This window comes from Sceloporus occidentalis, unplaced genomic scaffold (assembly GCF_023333645.1).
Source record: "Sceloporus occidentalis isolate IW3139 unplaced genomic scaffold, rSceOcc1.0.p SCAF_39, whole genome shotgun sequence".
Lineage (NCBI taxonomy): Eukaryota > Metazoa > Chordata > Lepidosauria > Squamata > Phrynosomatidae > Sceloporus > Sceloporus occidentalis.
In genome coordinates, this window is record NW_028317019.1 from 5817664 (window position 1) to 5830776 (window position 13113).

Genomic DNA, 13113 nt, shown 5'->3' on the forward strand with positions numbered 1-13113 from the left:
ACAAAAGGAAAACAAATAGAGAAAAGAATTGGAAAGAACTATAGGAAAAGTTAAAGGATAAGGAACAATTACTTCAAGAAAACCCCCAAAACAAAATGATTCAACAACAGATTAAGAAGATTCAAAAGGAAATATCCAGATGGCTAATAGAAGACCAGGAGAAAAAATTAAGACACATCAAACAGAAACACTTCTTGAATGCTAATAAACCTGGCAAATGGTTAGCAAGGAAACTGAAAAAGGGAAAGGAGAAACAAATCTTTTCAAGGGTTAAAGAAGGGGACAAGATTTATTCCAACCAAAAACATATGAAAGAATGTTTATATAAATATTTCACAAATCTATACAAAGAAGAATATATTTCCCATGAGAGGATACAAGAATCTTTGGACAGAAAAGGCGTAGTAAAGATTGATGAAGAACAGATAATTGAACTTAATAAACCAATAACAGCTCCTGAGGTGCTAGAATCAATCAGTAAAACCAAGGCACCCAAAGCGCCAGGGCCAGATGGCCTAAGAGCAATATATTACAAGAGCTTACAGAAAGAGCTAATTAAACCTCTAGTAGAAATCATGGATAGACTTTCACAAAAAAGAACGCCTGACTCTTGGAAGAGAGCTGATATTGAACTGATTCCTAAAGGAAGTAAGGAGCTGCTGGAAGTGAAACATTTCAGACCGATTTCTCGCTTTAACAACGATTATAAAATCTTTGAAATGGTTTTAGCAGAAAGATTTTTGAAAACCCTACAAAATATCATAAACGAAGACCAAACGGGCTTCCTCCCAAAAAGGCACCTTAGAAACAACACGAGGAATTTAATAGATATTATAGACTTCTATGAGAAGAAAACAGATTAAAAAGCAGCTATGATTTTTCTTGAGGCCGAAAAGGCGTTTGATGAAGTTAATTGGACCTTCATGCTGGAAACCTTAAGAAAAATGGTTCTAGGAGATAACTTTATCAGCTGGATAGATGCAATCTATAGAAAACAAACAGCGAGGCTTATTATTAATGGGGGAAAGCGAAGGCGTTACCTGTAATGAGAGATACCCCTCTCACCTTTGTTATTTATGGCCACTTTAGAGACTCTGAGTCCTAGCATTAAAGAAGATAAGAAGACCAAAGGCCTGGAAATAAAACAGGAAGAGTACAAACTTAAACTGTATGCGGACGACGTGGTGATATCCTTATCTGACCCAATAGAAAGTGTTAATCCCCTGCTTTATAAATTAAAGGAATACGGACAGCATTCAGGTTTACGGATTAACAAGGATAAGACAAACATTTTACCAATGGATTTAACAAAAGAACGATCAGGAAAATCTACAAGAGGTGAGTGGCTTTAAAGTAGAAGAAAAGGGTCAAATATCTAGGTTTTGAGTTCTCCTCTAAAAACCGAGACCTCTTTAAAAGCAACTACAAGAAAATATGGGGTGATATCAAACAAAATCCCAATAGATGGGCTAAACTCAACCTATCCCTCTTGGGAAGGATCAGGACAGTTAAAATGAACGTACCACCTAAATTACTATGTTTCGTTCAGACTATACTATCCTTCTTAATGACAAACCATTTTTAAAACAGCAGAAGGACCTGCAAAAATCCATCCGGGAAGGGAAAAAACCTAGAATCAGATTTAAATCTCTCATAGATGATGTAACGATTCACAATCCTCTCTTCTATTTTGACCTGACACTTCTTTGGGTGTTTGAAGGACAGTCGTGTGGATGGATTGTAAAACACAGACCAAGCGGCTGATTAAACAAGAATGTAAGTTTAATTTTAAAACAGAATAGGCAAAGGTATCTTTGAGATGGAGTTGTTACTATGTCTTCTTTTGTTTTATATATACAGGGCTGGTTTTAACTCTATAGTAATAATAACAACAACAACTCTGCCACACAGGCTATACTATCACTCAAGAAATGATGGAAGCCAAAGCCCTCTTCCTGAGTCTGGTTCCCCTGAGTCTCTCTTCTAGACTCTCCAGAACTAATCCTGTCCCTCTCTGGACAAAGCAGTTCCTTAAGTAACCATCCCCTCAGGAACTATGGGAACCCAGTCCTCTCTTGGACTCTGCCGTTCCCATCCTCTCTATCACTATCTCCCACTGAACTCCCGCTTCATCCCTCAGGATTGCAAACCCTAACTGACTCCACCCAACTGCCAAGCGGAATCTTCAAACTCCTCAGCCAGCACCTGATTGGCTTAGAGTCTCTGGCTTCTGATTGGCTGGTTTGTAAGTCAGTCCGTCACACGCCTCCCCCCTTTAATAGGTTCATTGAGACACAGAACCAAACGGTTCTATGGTCCAAGGAACTCCCAGTTATCAATTATACTTACCCATTATATATAACATTATACACACATCAGGTGACACATATGATATACTTCATATACTTGTTTTATCAGTAACCATTACCAACTTAAATATCTTTGGTATTTTCCTGTATGTTCCCCTTTTAAACATATGTCTAATATCAGTTTTACTTGTTATAACAACTTACCATCATTTTCTTATAAGTTTAGCATATTATATCCATACTCCACATCACTTGTTGGGTTTTAATATTTTAATAACACTTAAATAACCTTTTCCCCAACTTTAGATCTTTATATGTTCCATTTAAATGTTTTTATCAAACATATTTAATCTTTTAACCCTTTTCTCTTATTGATGGAACATCATCTCCAACTACTTTGCCCCGTTCCCAGTATGGTTTTGAAAATATTTCATCTTCCATTATACTAATGGCAAACTACAATATATTGGTTTTCCAGTCTATCAACTCAATGATATCCTTGTCCTTTTTAGGAGTCTTCTCTGGATCAGTCCTTGTAACTGACCACGTGTTTCTTTTTACCGGCTGTGGACTTAACACCTCATCTAGTAAAAAGTCTTTGCTTCCTCCTGTTTCACTGGACCACATTCCTTGAGTGCTCTGAGCAATCTTTACATCTTCTTCTGTAGACCGTAAAGTGTCCCTTATCAAAATCATCCCGTTCTCTAGATAGTTCATCACAATCTTTGGGCTTTTTCCCTCTGTTGAATCTCCTTTTCCAGTTGGTTGATGGCTTTTGGGGTCCCACCAACGCTTGTCTGTCATCTGGTCGCCACCAGTATGTTTGACAGCGAAGTTTATAGACGTGAACATGTTCTGCATATACATATCTATTCTTTCAACTTTTACTTTAAGATTCTTCCAGTCTCTGTGAACTAAACCCTTTTCTTGGGTTATATCACCCATTTGCCAAACTACATATTTTTCAACACTGTCCCATTTAATATATAGCTTCCAGAACCCTGAACTCTTTATTAGAACCTACAAAAGCCTGCTGTGATGCTTTTAATAACTACTTCACGGACAAAATCTCTCAGATGAGAGCCGATTTGGATGCTGGCCTTACGACAGAAGTGACAGGAGAGGTATCCAGAGCCTCCACCCATACTGTTATTCTGGATGAATTTGAGTCATTAGTACAGAGGATGTGGAGAAGCTCCTTGGGAGTATGATAAAGAGGACTTGCTCTCTCAATCCTTGCCCATCTTGGCTGGCCATCCAGTGGGGAAATACCATCAAGATGCTGCTAAAAATATAACTAATGCATCTTTCAGGGAAGGCTGTCTTCCATCTTGCCTCAAAGAGGTGGTGGTTAAACCACTTCTACAAAAAGCCTTCCCCTTGACCGTCTGGACAGAAACAATTTCAGGCCAGTTTGGATCTTAATATTCTTAGGCAAGGTAATGGAGAGGGCAGTCGCCATTCAACTCCAAGCAGTCTTGGAAGGAATGGATTTTTCTACATCCATTTCAAACTGGATTTAGGATGGGTTACAGAGTTGAAACTGCCATGGTCACCTTAGTCGGTGATCTCTGTCTGACAATCGACAGCTCTTTGAAAAGGGGAAGTCTGACCCTTCTGGTGCTATTGAAGGCCTCTCAGCGGCCTTCAATACCATTGACCACAGTATCCTGGAACATATGGGAGAGTTGGGAATTGGGGCACTGCTTTCCAGTGGTTCAGGTCCTACATCTCAGGCAGATTCCTGTCACTTGGGGACAGTTGTTCGTCCAAGAGGGAGCTCAAGTCGGGCATCCCTCAAAGCGTGATTCTGTCCCCAATGCTATTCAACATTTACATGAAGCTGCTGGGTGAGATCATTCGGAGACATGGGGCGGGGAGCAGGGAGACCTTGAAACAGTAGTACATGCGCTGGTCACCTCTCGGCTGGACTTCTGTAACGCACTCTACATGGGGCTACCCTTGTGCCAAGTTCAGAGACTTCAATTGGAACAGAATATGGCAGCCAGGTTGGTTATGGGCTCTTCTAGAACTGCCCACATTACACCGGTTCTTAAATCCCTCCACTGGATGCCCATTAGTTTCTGGACAAGATACAAGGTGTTGGTTCACTCTGGAACGACCTCCGGATGAGATCCATCCTATTAACACCTTGGAAGCCTTTAGGAAGGCTATTAAGACGGACCTCTTTCCAGACTAGATGAGATCTATTGACTTGCCTCCCCCTCCCCATGACCCTTACCCTTGCCATCGTTAGTGTGATGGAAATTGCTATTGATGTATATCGTTCCTGCCCTCCCACCTCTCCTTCAGAAAACGACCCATTTCTTGCCCGAAAAACTTTTTTACTGTATTGTGTTATGAAAGTTTTAAATTTTCTTGCTGTTTAATAGGATTTTTAAGGGTTGATTAATGTTTTTATAATTGGGAGAAGGGGTTTGGAATTTTAATTGTATTTCTTAAATTGTATGTTATTTTATTACTGTAATCCTCTTTGATTCCATTGAAAAAAGGTGGAATATAAATAATAAGAATAAGAATAAGAATAAAAATAACAACATCTGTTCAAGGTGGTCAAAAGCCCTTTCAGTATGCTCCCAGAACTGGGGGGGATGTTTCTGGGGCTGTGGGTCTCTCTGTTGGTCCTCCTCTGCAGGTTTGTTGTGAAGGAAAAGGTAAGTATGTGAGGGGGTGCCCAATCTGGATCCTGTGGGTCTCTAAGCCTAGTTCCCAGGTTTACAGGGGATTGCCAGAGTTTTGAGGTCCCTCTGTCTCCCTCCTCTGGGCTTTGGCCAAGAGGATTTTGGCTCTTCTCTCCCCCCAGAGCCCCCTCCCCCAGGACTCTAAAGAACCCCCCCCCCCCAAGAAAAATGCTACTGAATCCTATCCTGTGTGATGCTTTCTATTTGGCACAAAACTCTTCCATAAATGAGGCATCAGAAGAGAGGGGTTCTCCTCGGCCCCACTTTCCACAAGGGAGGGGGCTCCTCAAAGACCTTTTTACCTTTGGATCCCCCTCCCCTCCATGGCCATGCCTCTCTCCAAGGGTCCCACCGGCCTTCATTTCTCATAATAACTCCCCAAGTACCCGGGACCCAAGGAATCCCCCAAGGAGGGGGCAGGGAAGGAAAGAGGGAGAGGAGGCCTTGCAGGACCCCTGCCTTTCTTTGGGGGGAGAAGAGGGGCTTCTCCCCTCCAGCCATTCCTCTGAATGAACAAGGGCTCTCCCCACTTCCCTCCCTCCCTCAGAACTGACTGTGAGGGCAGAAATGGTTTCTGGGGCTGAGACTGTGCAGGCGCATAAAGTCCCAAAGGCCCCTCCTCAGCATGCACAGGGATTGCCAGGTCCTAGATGCTGCTGCTTATTCCGCTGGCGGCCTTTGTGGGAAAGGAAGGTATGCGCCGGGGTTCAGTGGCCTCCCCTTCCTTCCCTCCTTTCTTCCTTTGAGGAGACCGCAATGGAGGCCAAGTTGCAGAGCTGGACTCAGGAGGGAAAGGCAGGAAAGGAAGGCTCTGCTTTGGAAATATAGCTCTCTCTGTGTATCCTGTATGTTTGTGTCTGTGTGTCTGTGCTGTTCTTATGGCTGGGAATGGAGATGAGAACTGAGGAGAGAAGAAAGGGTCAGTTTTGGGCAAATTCAGAAATTCTGTGCATCAAAGTCCAGTGTGTTGAAACAGTAAAGAACTTTATTGAGAACACATAGAAATTCAGTGTTTAAGCCAGAACTGACCACTCCAATCCAAACAATATATTAAAACCCCTAAAACCTAAAACATGACCCTCTTCCAAACCTAGCCCCTACCTCCAATTCCCACAGTCGATGCCCCACAGGTAACAAGGCCCCCTTTTGCCATTCCCAGAAACTAGCCCTTTCTGTTAATACCTGCCCCCAACTTTCTTAAGCCAAAATCCCACACATTGCAAAAGCTATAATTCCCATAACTATTCTAACCAGCTGCAACAAATCCCAACCTCCCATCTACCTAACGTATACCACAACCCACAATCCCCAGCCCAATTGACAACCCAAAGCAATTATCTATACTATTGGCAATTAAAACCTAAACTTAACAAAATCCAACTTGAAAACATAGAGACATATTGGCAGACAAATTTTACAAATAAGATCATAAGGGCCTTTTCTTTGCACTGCTGGATTGAAAATATATTTGTTGTATTCGTTATTGACAAATATAATGTTAGGATTTGTGTGGCTTCTCTCCTCTGTGGACTCTCTGATGTTTCACTAGGTGTGACTTTGAAGAAAAGCATTTCCCACAATGCTGGCATTTGTATGTCTTCTCTCCTGTGTTGACTCTCTGATGTTTCACTAGGTGTGACTTTGAAGAAAAGCATTTCCCACAATGCTGGCATTTGTATGGCTTCTCTCCTGTGTGGACTCTCTGATGTATCATTAGGATTGACTTCCGAGAAAAACATTTCCCGCAACGCTGGCATTTGTATGACTTCTCTCCTGTGTGGACTCTCTGATGTATCATTAGGATTGACTTCCGAGAAAAACATTTCCCACAATGCTGGCATTTGTATGGCTTCTCTCCTGTGTGGACTCTCTGATGTATCATTAGGCCTGACTTCTGAGAAAAACATTTCCCACAATGCTGGCATTTGTATGGCTTCTCTCCTGTGTGGACTCTCTGATGTTTCACTAGGTTTGACTTCCAAGAAAAACCTTTCCCACAATGCTGGCATTTGTATGGCTTCTCTCCTGTGTGGACTCTCTGATGTATCATTAGGATTGACTTCCGAGAAAAACATTTCCCACAATGCTGGCATTTGTATGGCTTCTCTCCTGTGTGGACTCTCTGATGTATCATTAGGCCTGACTTCAGAGAAAAACATTTCCCACAATGCTGGCATTTGTATGGCTTCTCTCCTGTGTGGACTCTCTGATGTATCATTAGGATTGACTTCAGAGAAAAACATTTCCCACAATGCTGACATTTGTATGGCTTCTCTCCTGTGTGGACTCTCTGATGTGACACTATGTGTGACGCACAAGAAAAACATTTCCCACAACGCTGGCATTTGTATGGCTTCTCTCCTGTGTGGACTCTCTGATGTATCATTAGGATTGACTTCCGAGAAAAACATTTCCCGCAACGCTGGCATTTGTATGGCTTCTCTCCTGTGTGGACTCTCTGATGTTTCACTAGGTCAGACCTCCAAGAAAAACCTTTCCCACAATGCTGGCATTTGTATGGCTTCTCTCCTCTGTGGACTCTCTGATGTATCATTAGGATTGACTTCCGAGAAAAACATTTCCCACAATGCTGGCATTTGTATGGCTTCTCTCCTGTGTGGACTCTCTGATGTATCATTAGGATTGACTTCTGAGAAAAACATTTCCCACAATGCTGGCATTTGTATGGCTTCTCTCCTGTGTGGACTCCCTGATGTCTCACTAGGTTTGACTTCCGAGAAAAACATTTCCCACAATGCTGGCATTTGTATGGCTTCTCTCCTGTGTGGACTCTCTGATGTATCATTAGGATTGACTTCCGAGAAAAACCTTTCCCACAATGCTGGCATTTGTATGGCTTCTCTCCTGTGTGGACTCTCTGATGTATCATTAGGCCTGACTTCTGAGAAAAACATTTCCCACAATGCTGGCATTTGTATGGCTTCTCTCCTGTGTGGACTCTCTGATGTATCATTAGGATTGACTTCAGAGAAAAACATTTCCCACAATGCTGGCATTTGTATGGCTTCTCTCCTGTGTGGACTCTCTGATGTATCATTAGGATTGACTTCCGAGAAAAACATTTCCCACAATGCTGGCATTTGTATGGCTTCTGCCTGGTGTGGACCCTCTGATGCATGACTAGGATTGACTTGTACGCAAAATATTTCCCACAATGCTGGCATTTATGTGACTTCTTTCCTGTGTGGACTCTCTCATGACTCAAATGTTTTTCTGTAAAGAAGGACAATTACAGATGAGACTGAAAATCAGTTAAGAGAGGAAGGTGTTATCGCATGATTTAGTCCTCATTAACCCCTCCTTCTTACAGATTAAATTAATAAAGTTGCTGTGAGTAAGCCAAGCCTGACCCTGCTGCTTATGCCCCTAAATCCATTGAACGGTTGCATTCTTCCTCCTAGGAGCTAGCAAAGAAGAGACCATATGGGAACTGCCTTGAGGGAATCAGTAGAAGAAGATAGTCAAAGGACTGTTGAAAAAAAAGTATTCAATTAAACATGTGCAAAAATACTTTGATTGGCAGGTGGCATCATATCCTGTGAGACGGCCACTGAATGCTGAGTCAGAGCCCAAGGCATGATGCAAGCTAACTGCAGAGGATGCTTCATGCTGTTTGGCACCAGGAGAGGACTCACAACCAATACAGTATGCAGCTCACATGAGGATTGGAGTGGATTGGATCGGAGTTGTGTGTACAATGGATGGTGAAGTTGATGGAAGTCGGAGAGGAGAGCTTGCAAATATTTGCATTATTTTGCAACTCAAGATAGAGAACCTCCAAGGATTTCAATGAAATCGACTGTGTTTGTGACTTATTTTTAAGTGTGAAAAGTGGTCAGTGCATTGCCAATGCCTATATCTGGATATTTGCTTCCGTACTCTGCTATGATATTTTTGAGCTGTATCTGGGTGCATCACCCTCAGATTGTAGTGTACATTGGCTTGTGAACGCGGTCAAAATTCAGAGCCAACAAGAATCTGAGAGGCGGTGTGCTAATCCCTTTTGTCTGATGTATTTGCATCCAACACCCATTGCATTCAATTCGTTTCACACCATTCTTCCCCCACAAAGGAAATATTCTAAAGTGATATAAACCTTTCTGAACCCACAGTTTCTGCTCCCAAGCAGAAACCAATTTCAGTATAAATATCAGCCCCGACTTGCTGTTCTTCGGTGTCAGTCCAGTTACAGATAGACACTCTGTTTGTTTTCATGGCTAAACACCTCAATGCACTCACCAACCCCAATTGTCATGGGAACTACTGATCTCTCCTTATTTCAAATCCTCAACAATTGGAATAAAGATCTGGATAGATAAAGTATCATCATTATCAAAGCCTTACATCTATTCACCACACCCACCTTTGTTACCTAGTTCTTGTGTGTGTGCGTGAACACTTCTATGTATGTGTCTGTGTGTTTTGCTTTCCCCCTAAATAAAACACAAAAACCTATTTCAAATCCCACTCAAGATCTGTTTGATTCAGGAACTGCTATAGATTGGCTGAGGTCACTATTGCCCCAGTAAAACTATTTCACTCTATTGAGCTAAGTACCAAAATCCCCTAAAAGCATAGCACTTGCGTCCCACAACATTCCAGAATTGGCAGTTTAGGATTGGATATTTAGAAGCCTTAGAAAGTGGAGAACAATAGTGCCTCACTAAAACTAGAAATTCCAAGATTCCGCAGGAAGTTGTTAGGACAATTAAATTACGTGTGAAAGGGAACTAGGAATGGTAGTAGAGCACAAGTTGAACATGTGTCAACAGTGTGGTGCAGCGGCTAAAAAGGCCAATGTGATCCTAGGCTATATCAATAGGAGTATAGTGTCAAGATCAAGGGAAGTAATAGTGCCACTCTATTTTGGTTTGGTCAAGGCTCACTTGCAATAATCCTGTGTCCAGTTCTGGGACGACAATTCAAACAGATGTTGAGAAGCTGGAGCATGTCCAGAGGAGGGAAACCAAAATGGTGAATGGTCTGGAAACCATGTTCTCTGAGGAACGACTTAGGGAGCTGGGTATGTTTAGCTTGGAGAAGAGAAGGTTAAGAGTGGATATGACAGCCCTGTTCAAATATTTGAAGAGATGTCATATTCAGGATGAAGCAGGCTTGCTTTCTGCTACTCCAGAGAAAAGGACATGGAACAATGGATGCAAGCCACAGGGACAAGAGATTCCACTTAAACTCTAGGAGGAACTTCCTGAGAGTAAGGGCTCTTCAACAGTGGAATATACTCCCTCAGAGTTTGGTGGAGTCTCTTTCTTTGGAGGTCTTTAAACAGAAGTTGGATGGCCATCTCTTGGGGGGTGCTTTGAATGTCTGTTCCTGCATGGCAGAAGACTGAAACGGATGGTCCTTGTGGTCTGTTTCAACTCTTTGATTCTATAATTCTAAAGTGGAATCATAGCTCTCTGACAGTGAATTATGAAAGGGGCCTCAGTCTTAACAGGAAGGGCAATGGATTCAGGTTCCTTACCCACAGAGGCCACATTCTCGTAATTCTCCATCATCACATTACTGTACATAAGTTTCTGCTTCTTCGTCAACATTTTCCATTCCTCTTCGGTGAAATATACCGCCACATCCGCAAAGGTCACCTGCAACAGAAAATAGCCCTCATCCAGAGAGTGACTAAACAAAAGGGGAGGGAAGCACATGGTGCATTGCAAATATTATTTGATCACTTTAGAATTCAGTCCAGGAAATAAACTTTAAATTCTGCAAGCCAGAAAAAAGCTGCAGCCTTTGAGATCCAGTTTGTCTCAAATCCTATCAATATAATATACTATATAATAAAGAATATAATTTAGGCCATTTCTGGAATATTTTTGATTGATTAGGATACTGACTATCCCAACATGTATAGTACATTTAGTCACCAATGAATTATAGTGCATTTAGCCATATCTCACCTAATTTCAGAGGTATATTTCATTGTTAAAAACAGTTCTGGGGAGTGCTCTGGGTTTGAGGGCCACTGGGCCCACCCTCAATTTAGGCCTAGACATATTCTCCCATATCCCCCAGCATTTCACAGATGGGGAAAGCAAGACACATGTGGCTAAGCAACACCAGAAGGTGGTCAAGATGGCCAAAGTTGTATGATAAAGATCACACAAGCGAGGAAGGGTACCGAAGTTTGCTTTTACCTCCGTCTCCTGGCAAGGGCAAGACCCTGCTTCCTCCTCTCCTCCCTTCTCCCCTCTTTTGAGTGGAAGGGATGAACACTCTTTTGAACTTGGAACAAATTTTTCAGCAACTGAACTGACCTGAGGAGAATGGGGAAAGTGGGAGGAGGAGAGAGAAATAGGACATTTTCTAAGCCCCTGAAAAAATGAGGTGACAGAGGATTACCCAGGACTCTTTCTGCCAAACTGGGACAGTGTGTTCTCTGCATGCTTTCATGAGCCGGACCAGACATAGATGAAACTAATAGTAAGGATGGCAACTTACCAAAGAGCTGTTGTACCTCAGGACCCTCTTTCTGTTGGAGCCCGACTCCCTCTGCTTGGCCTCTGTTTCGGCCATCAGGTGGGCAGGGGGATCCTGGTTGTCCTGCACTTGGGTCACTTCTAGCAAGAGAGGCCCAAAGCCGTGTCCAAGGAGGCCGAGATGAAGGTCCTGAGAAAAGGGAACAGGATTAGGATTGACTTGGCAAGAAACCCTGCAGCACTCAAAGACACAAAGAACAGCATCCTGCTGGTGACATACGCAGGTGACAAATGCCTCCTTTGGCCCAATGCAGAGGTGGGCATCCCCTTCCTCCCTCTGCACCAAAGAAAGCTCCCTGGACCTAGCATAGATTTACTTCAGCTCCCCTACTCAACAGATACTCCATGCCTTATTAGAGTGGGGGGGGGGGGGGTTAGGGGATGGGGAATTAGAGAGGCCCCTGGTTATGTCCCCATAGATAGATGTGAAATCAGTGCATCATAAATAAATAAACCATCTGCTGAAACCTGCAGAGGTCCCCAGTGCTTTTCCCCAGCATCAGCCCCTTTCACAAGAAGGCTGCATCTGCACTATAGAAATAAGGCACTTTGACACCGCTTTAACTGCTCAGTGCTATGGAATCCTGGGATTTTACCTTTAGGACACTTAGCCTTCTCTGCCAGAGAGTTCCCATGCCACAACAAACTACAAATCCCAGGATTCCATAGAATGGAGCCAGGAGTTTCAAAGTGGATTATTTCTGCAGTGCAGATACATCCTGAGTCGATTGTAAAAGGATAGAAGCACCGATGTCTTGTTTTCATCCTCCTAATAATGGTTTTCCTTTAAAAAATTAAGTAGTTTGTTTTAGTCTAGAATCCTTATTTTTGTTGTTTGTTTTATGTTTCATTCTCAGTAATATGAGTTATTCTGGTCTTTCTCCTTCCTTCTTGCCTAAAAATCTATTAATAAGGAAACTGGGGAGACTCTTAAAACCTCCCAAAGGAGCCACTTTTGGCCTTGTTTGGGGGACTAGCCTCCTCTTAGAAGCCAAAGCCCAATGTTTGTGAAGAAGAAGAAGAATAAGGCTTGTATGAAAACTATCCTCCCCATTTCTGATCCCTTTTAAAGCCCATGTTCCCCAGAAGGAGCAGAGCTGTGTAATAAGAAAACCCTCTTCAGAAAAGAGACACAAAAGACACACAAAGAGACACAATTCCTTCCTTTTGGCCCAAGGAGCCTGGCCTCCTTCTGACTCTGGAGCCTCAGGAGAGAAAGAGAGGCCTCTGTTCAACTGAGGCCTCAGAGAAGGTTCCGGAATATTATTCCCCACAGTCACAAGCAGAACAAAATGGCCACCTCTGGCTCAGCACTTGGAGGCCTCAGTGCAGTAGTGAAACCTACCACTTCCAGGCCTTGTCCCTCTGCTCCCTCTCCCCTCTCTCTCTGCCTCCTTCCTTCCTCCTTGTCTCTGTCTCTCTCTCTCTGTCTGTCTGTCTGTCTGTCTGTCTGTCTGTCTGTCTGTCTCTCTCTCTCTCTCTCTCTCTCCCTCTCCTTCCTTCCTTCCTTCTCTCTGTCCCCTTCTCACTCACTCTTCTTTGCGCAGAGCTAAATATAGAGGCAGAAGCTCCTCCCCTTCTTTA

At 42.9% G+C, this 13113-nt stretch overlaps 1 protein-coding gene across 1 annotated transcript; it reads right to left on the minus strand.

Moving 5' to 3' along the window:
- Positions 1–474: 474 nt before the first annotated feature.
- LOC149290474 (uncharacterized) lies at positions 475–11566 on the minus strand. The gene is made up of 4 exons (XM_089489341.1): positions 11492–11566; positions 10515–10635; positions 6590–8245; positions 475–515 (listed from the first exon to the last, which is right to left on the minus strand). The coding sequence occupies exons 1-4, from the start codon at positions 11564–11566 to the stop codon at positions 475–477; spliced, it is 1893 nt and encodes a 630-aa protein (XP_089345467.1).
- Between the last annotated feature and the right edge of the window lie 1547 nt (positions 11567–13113).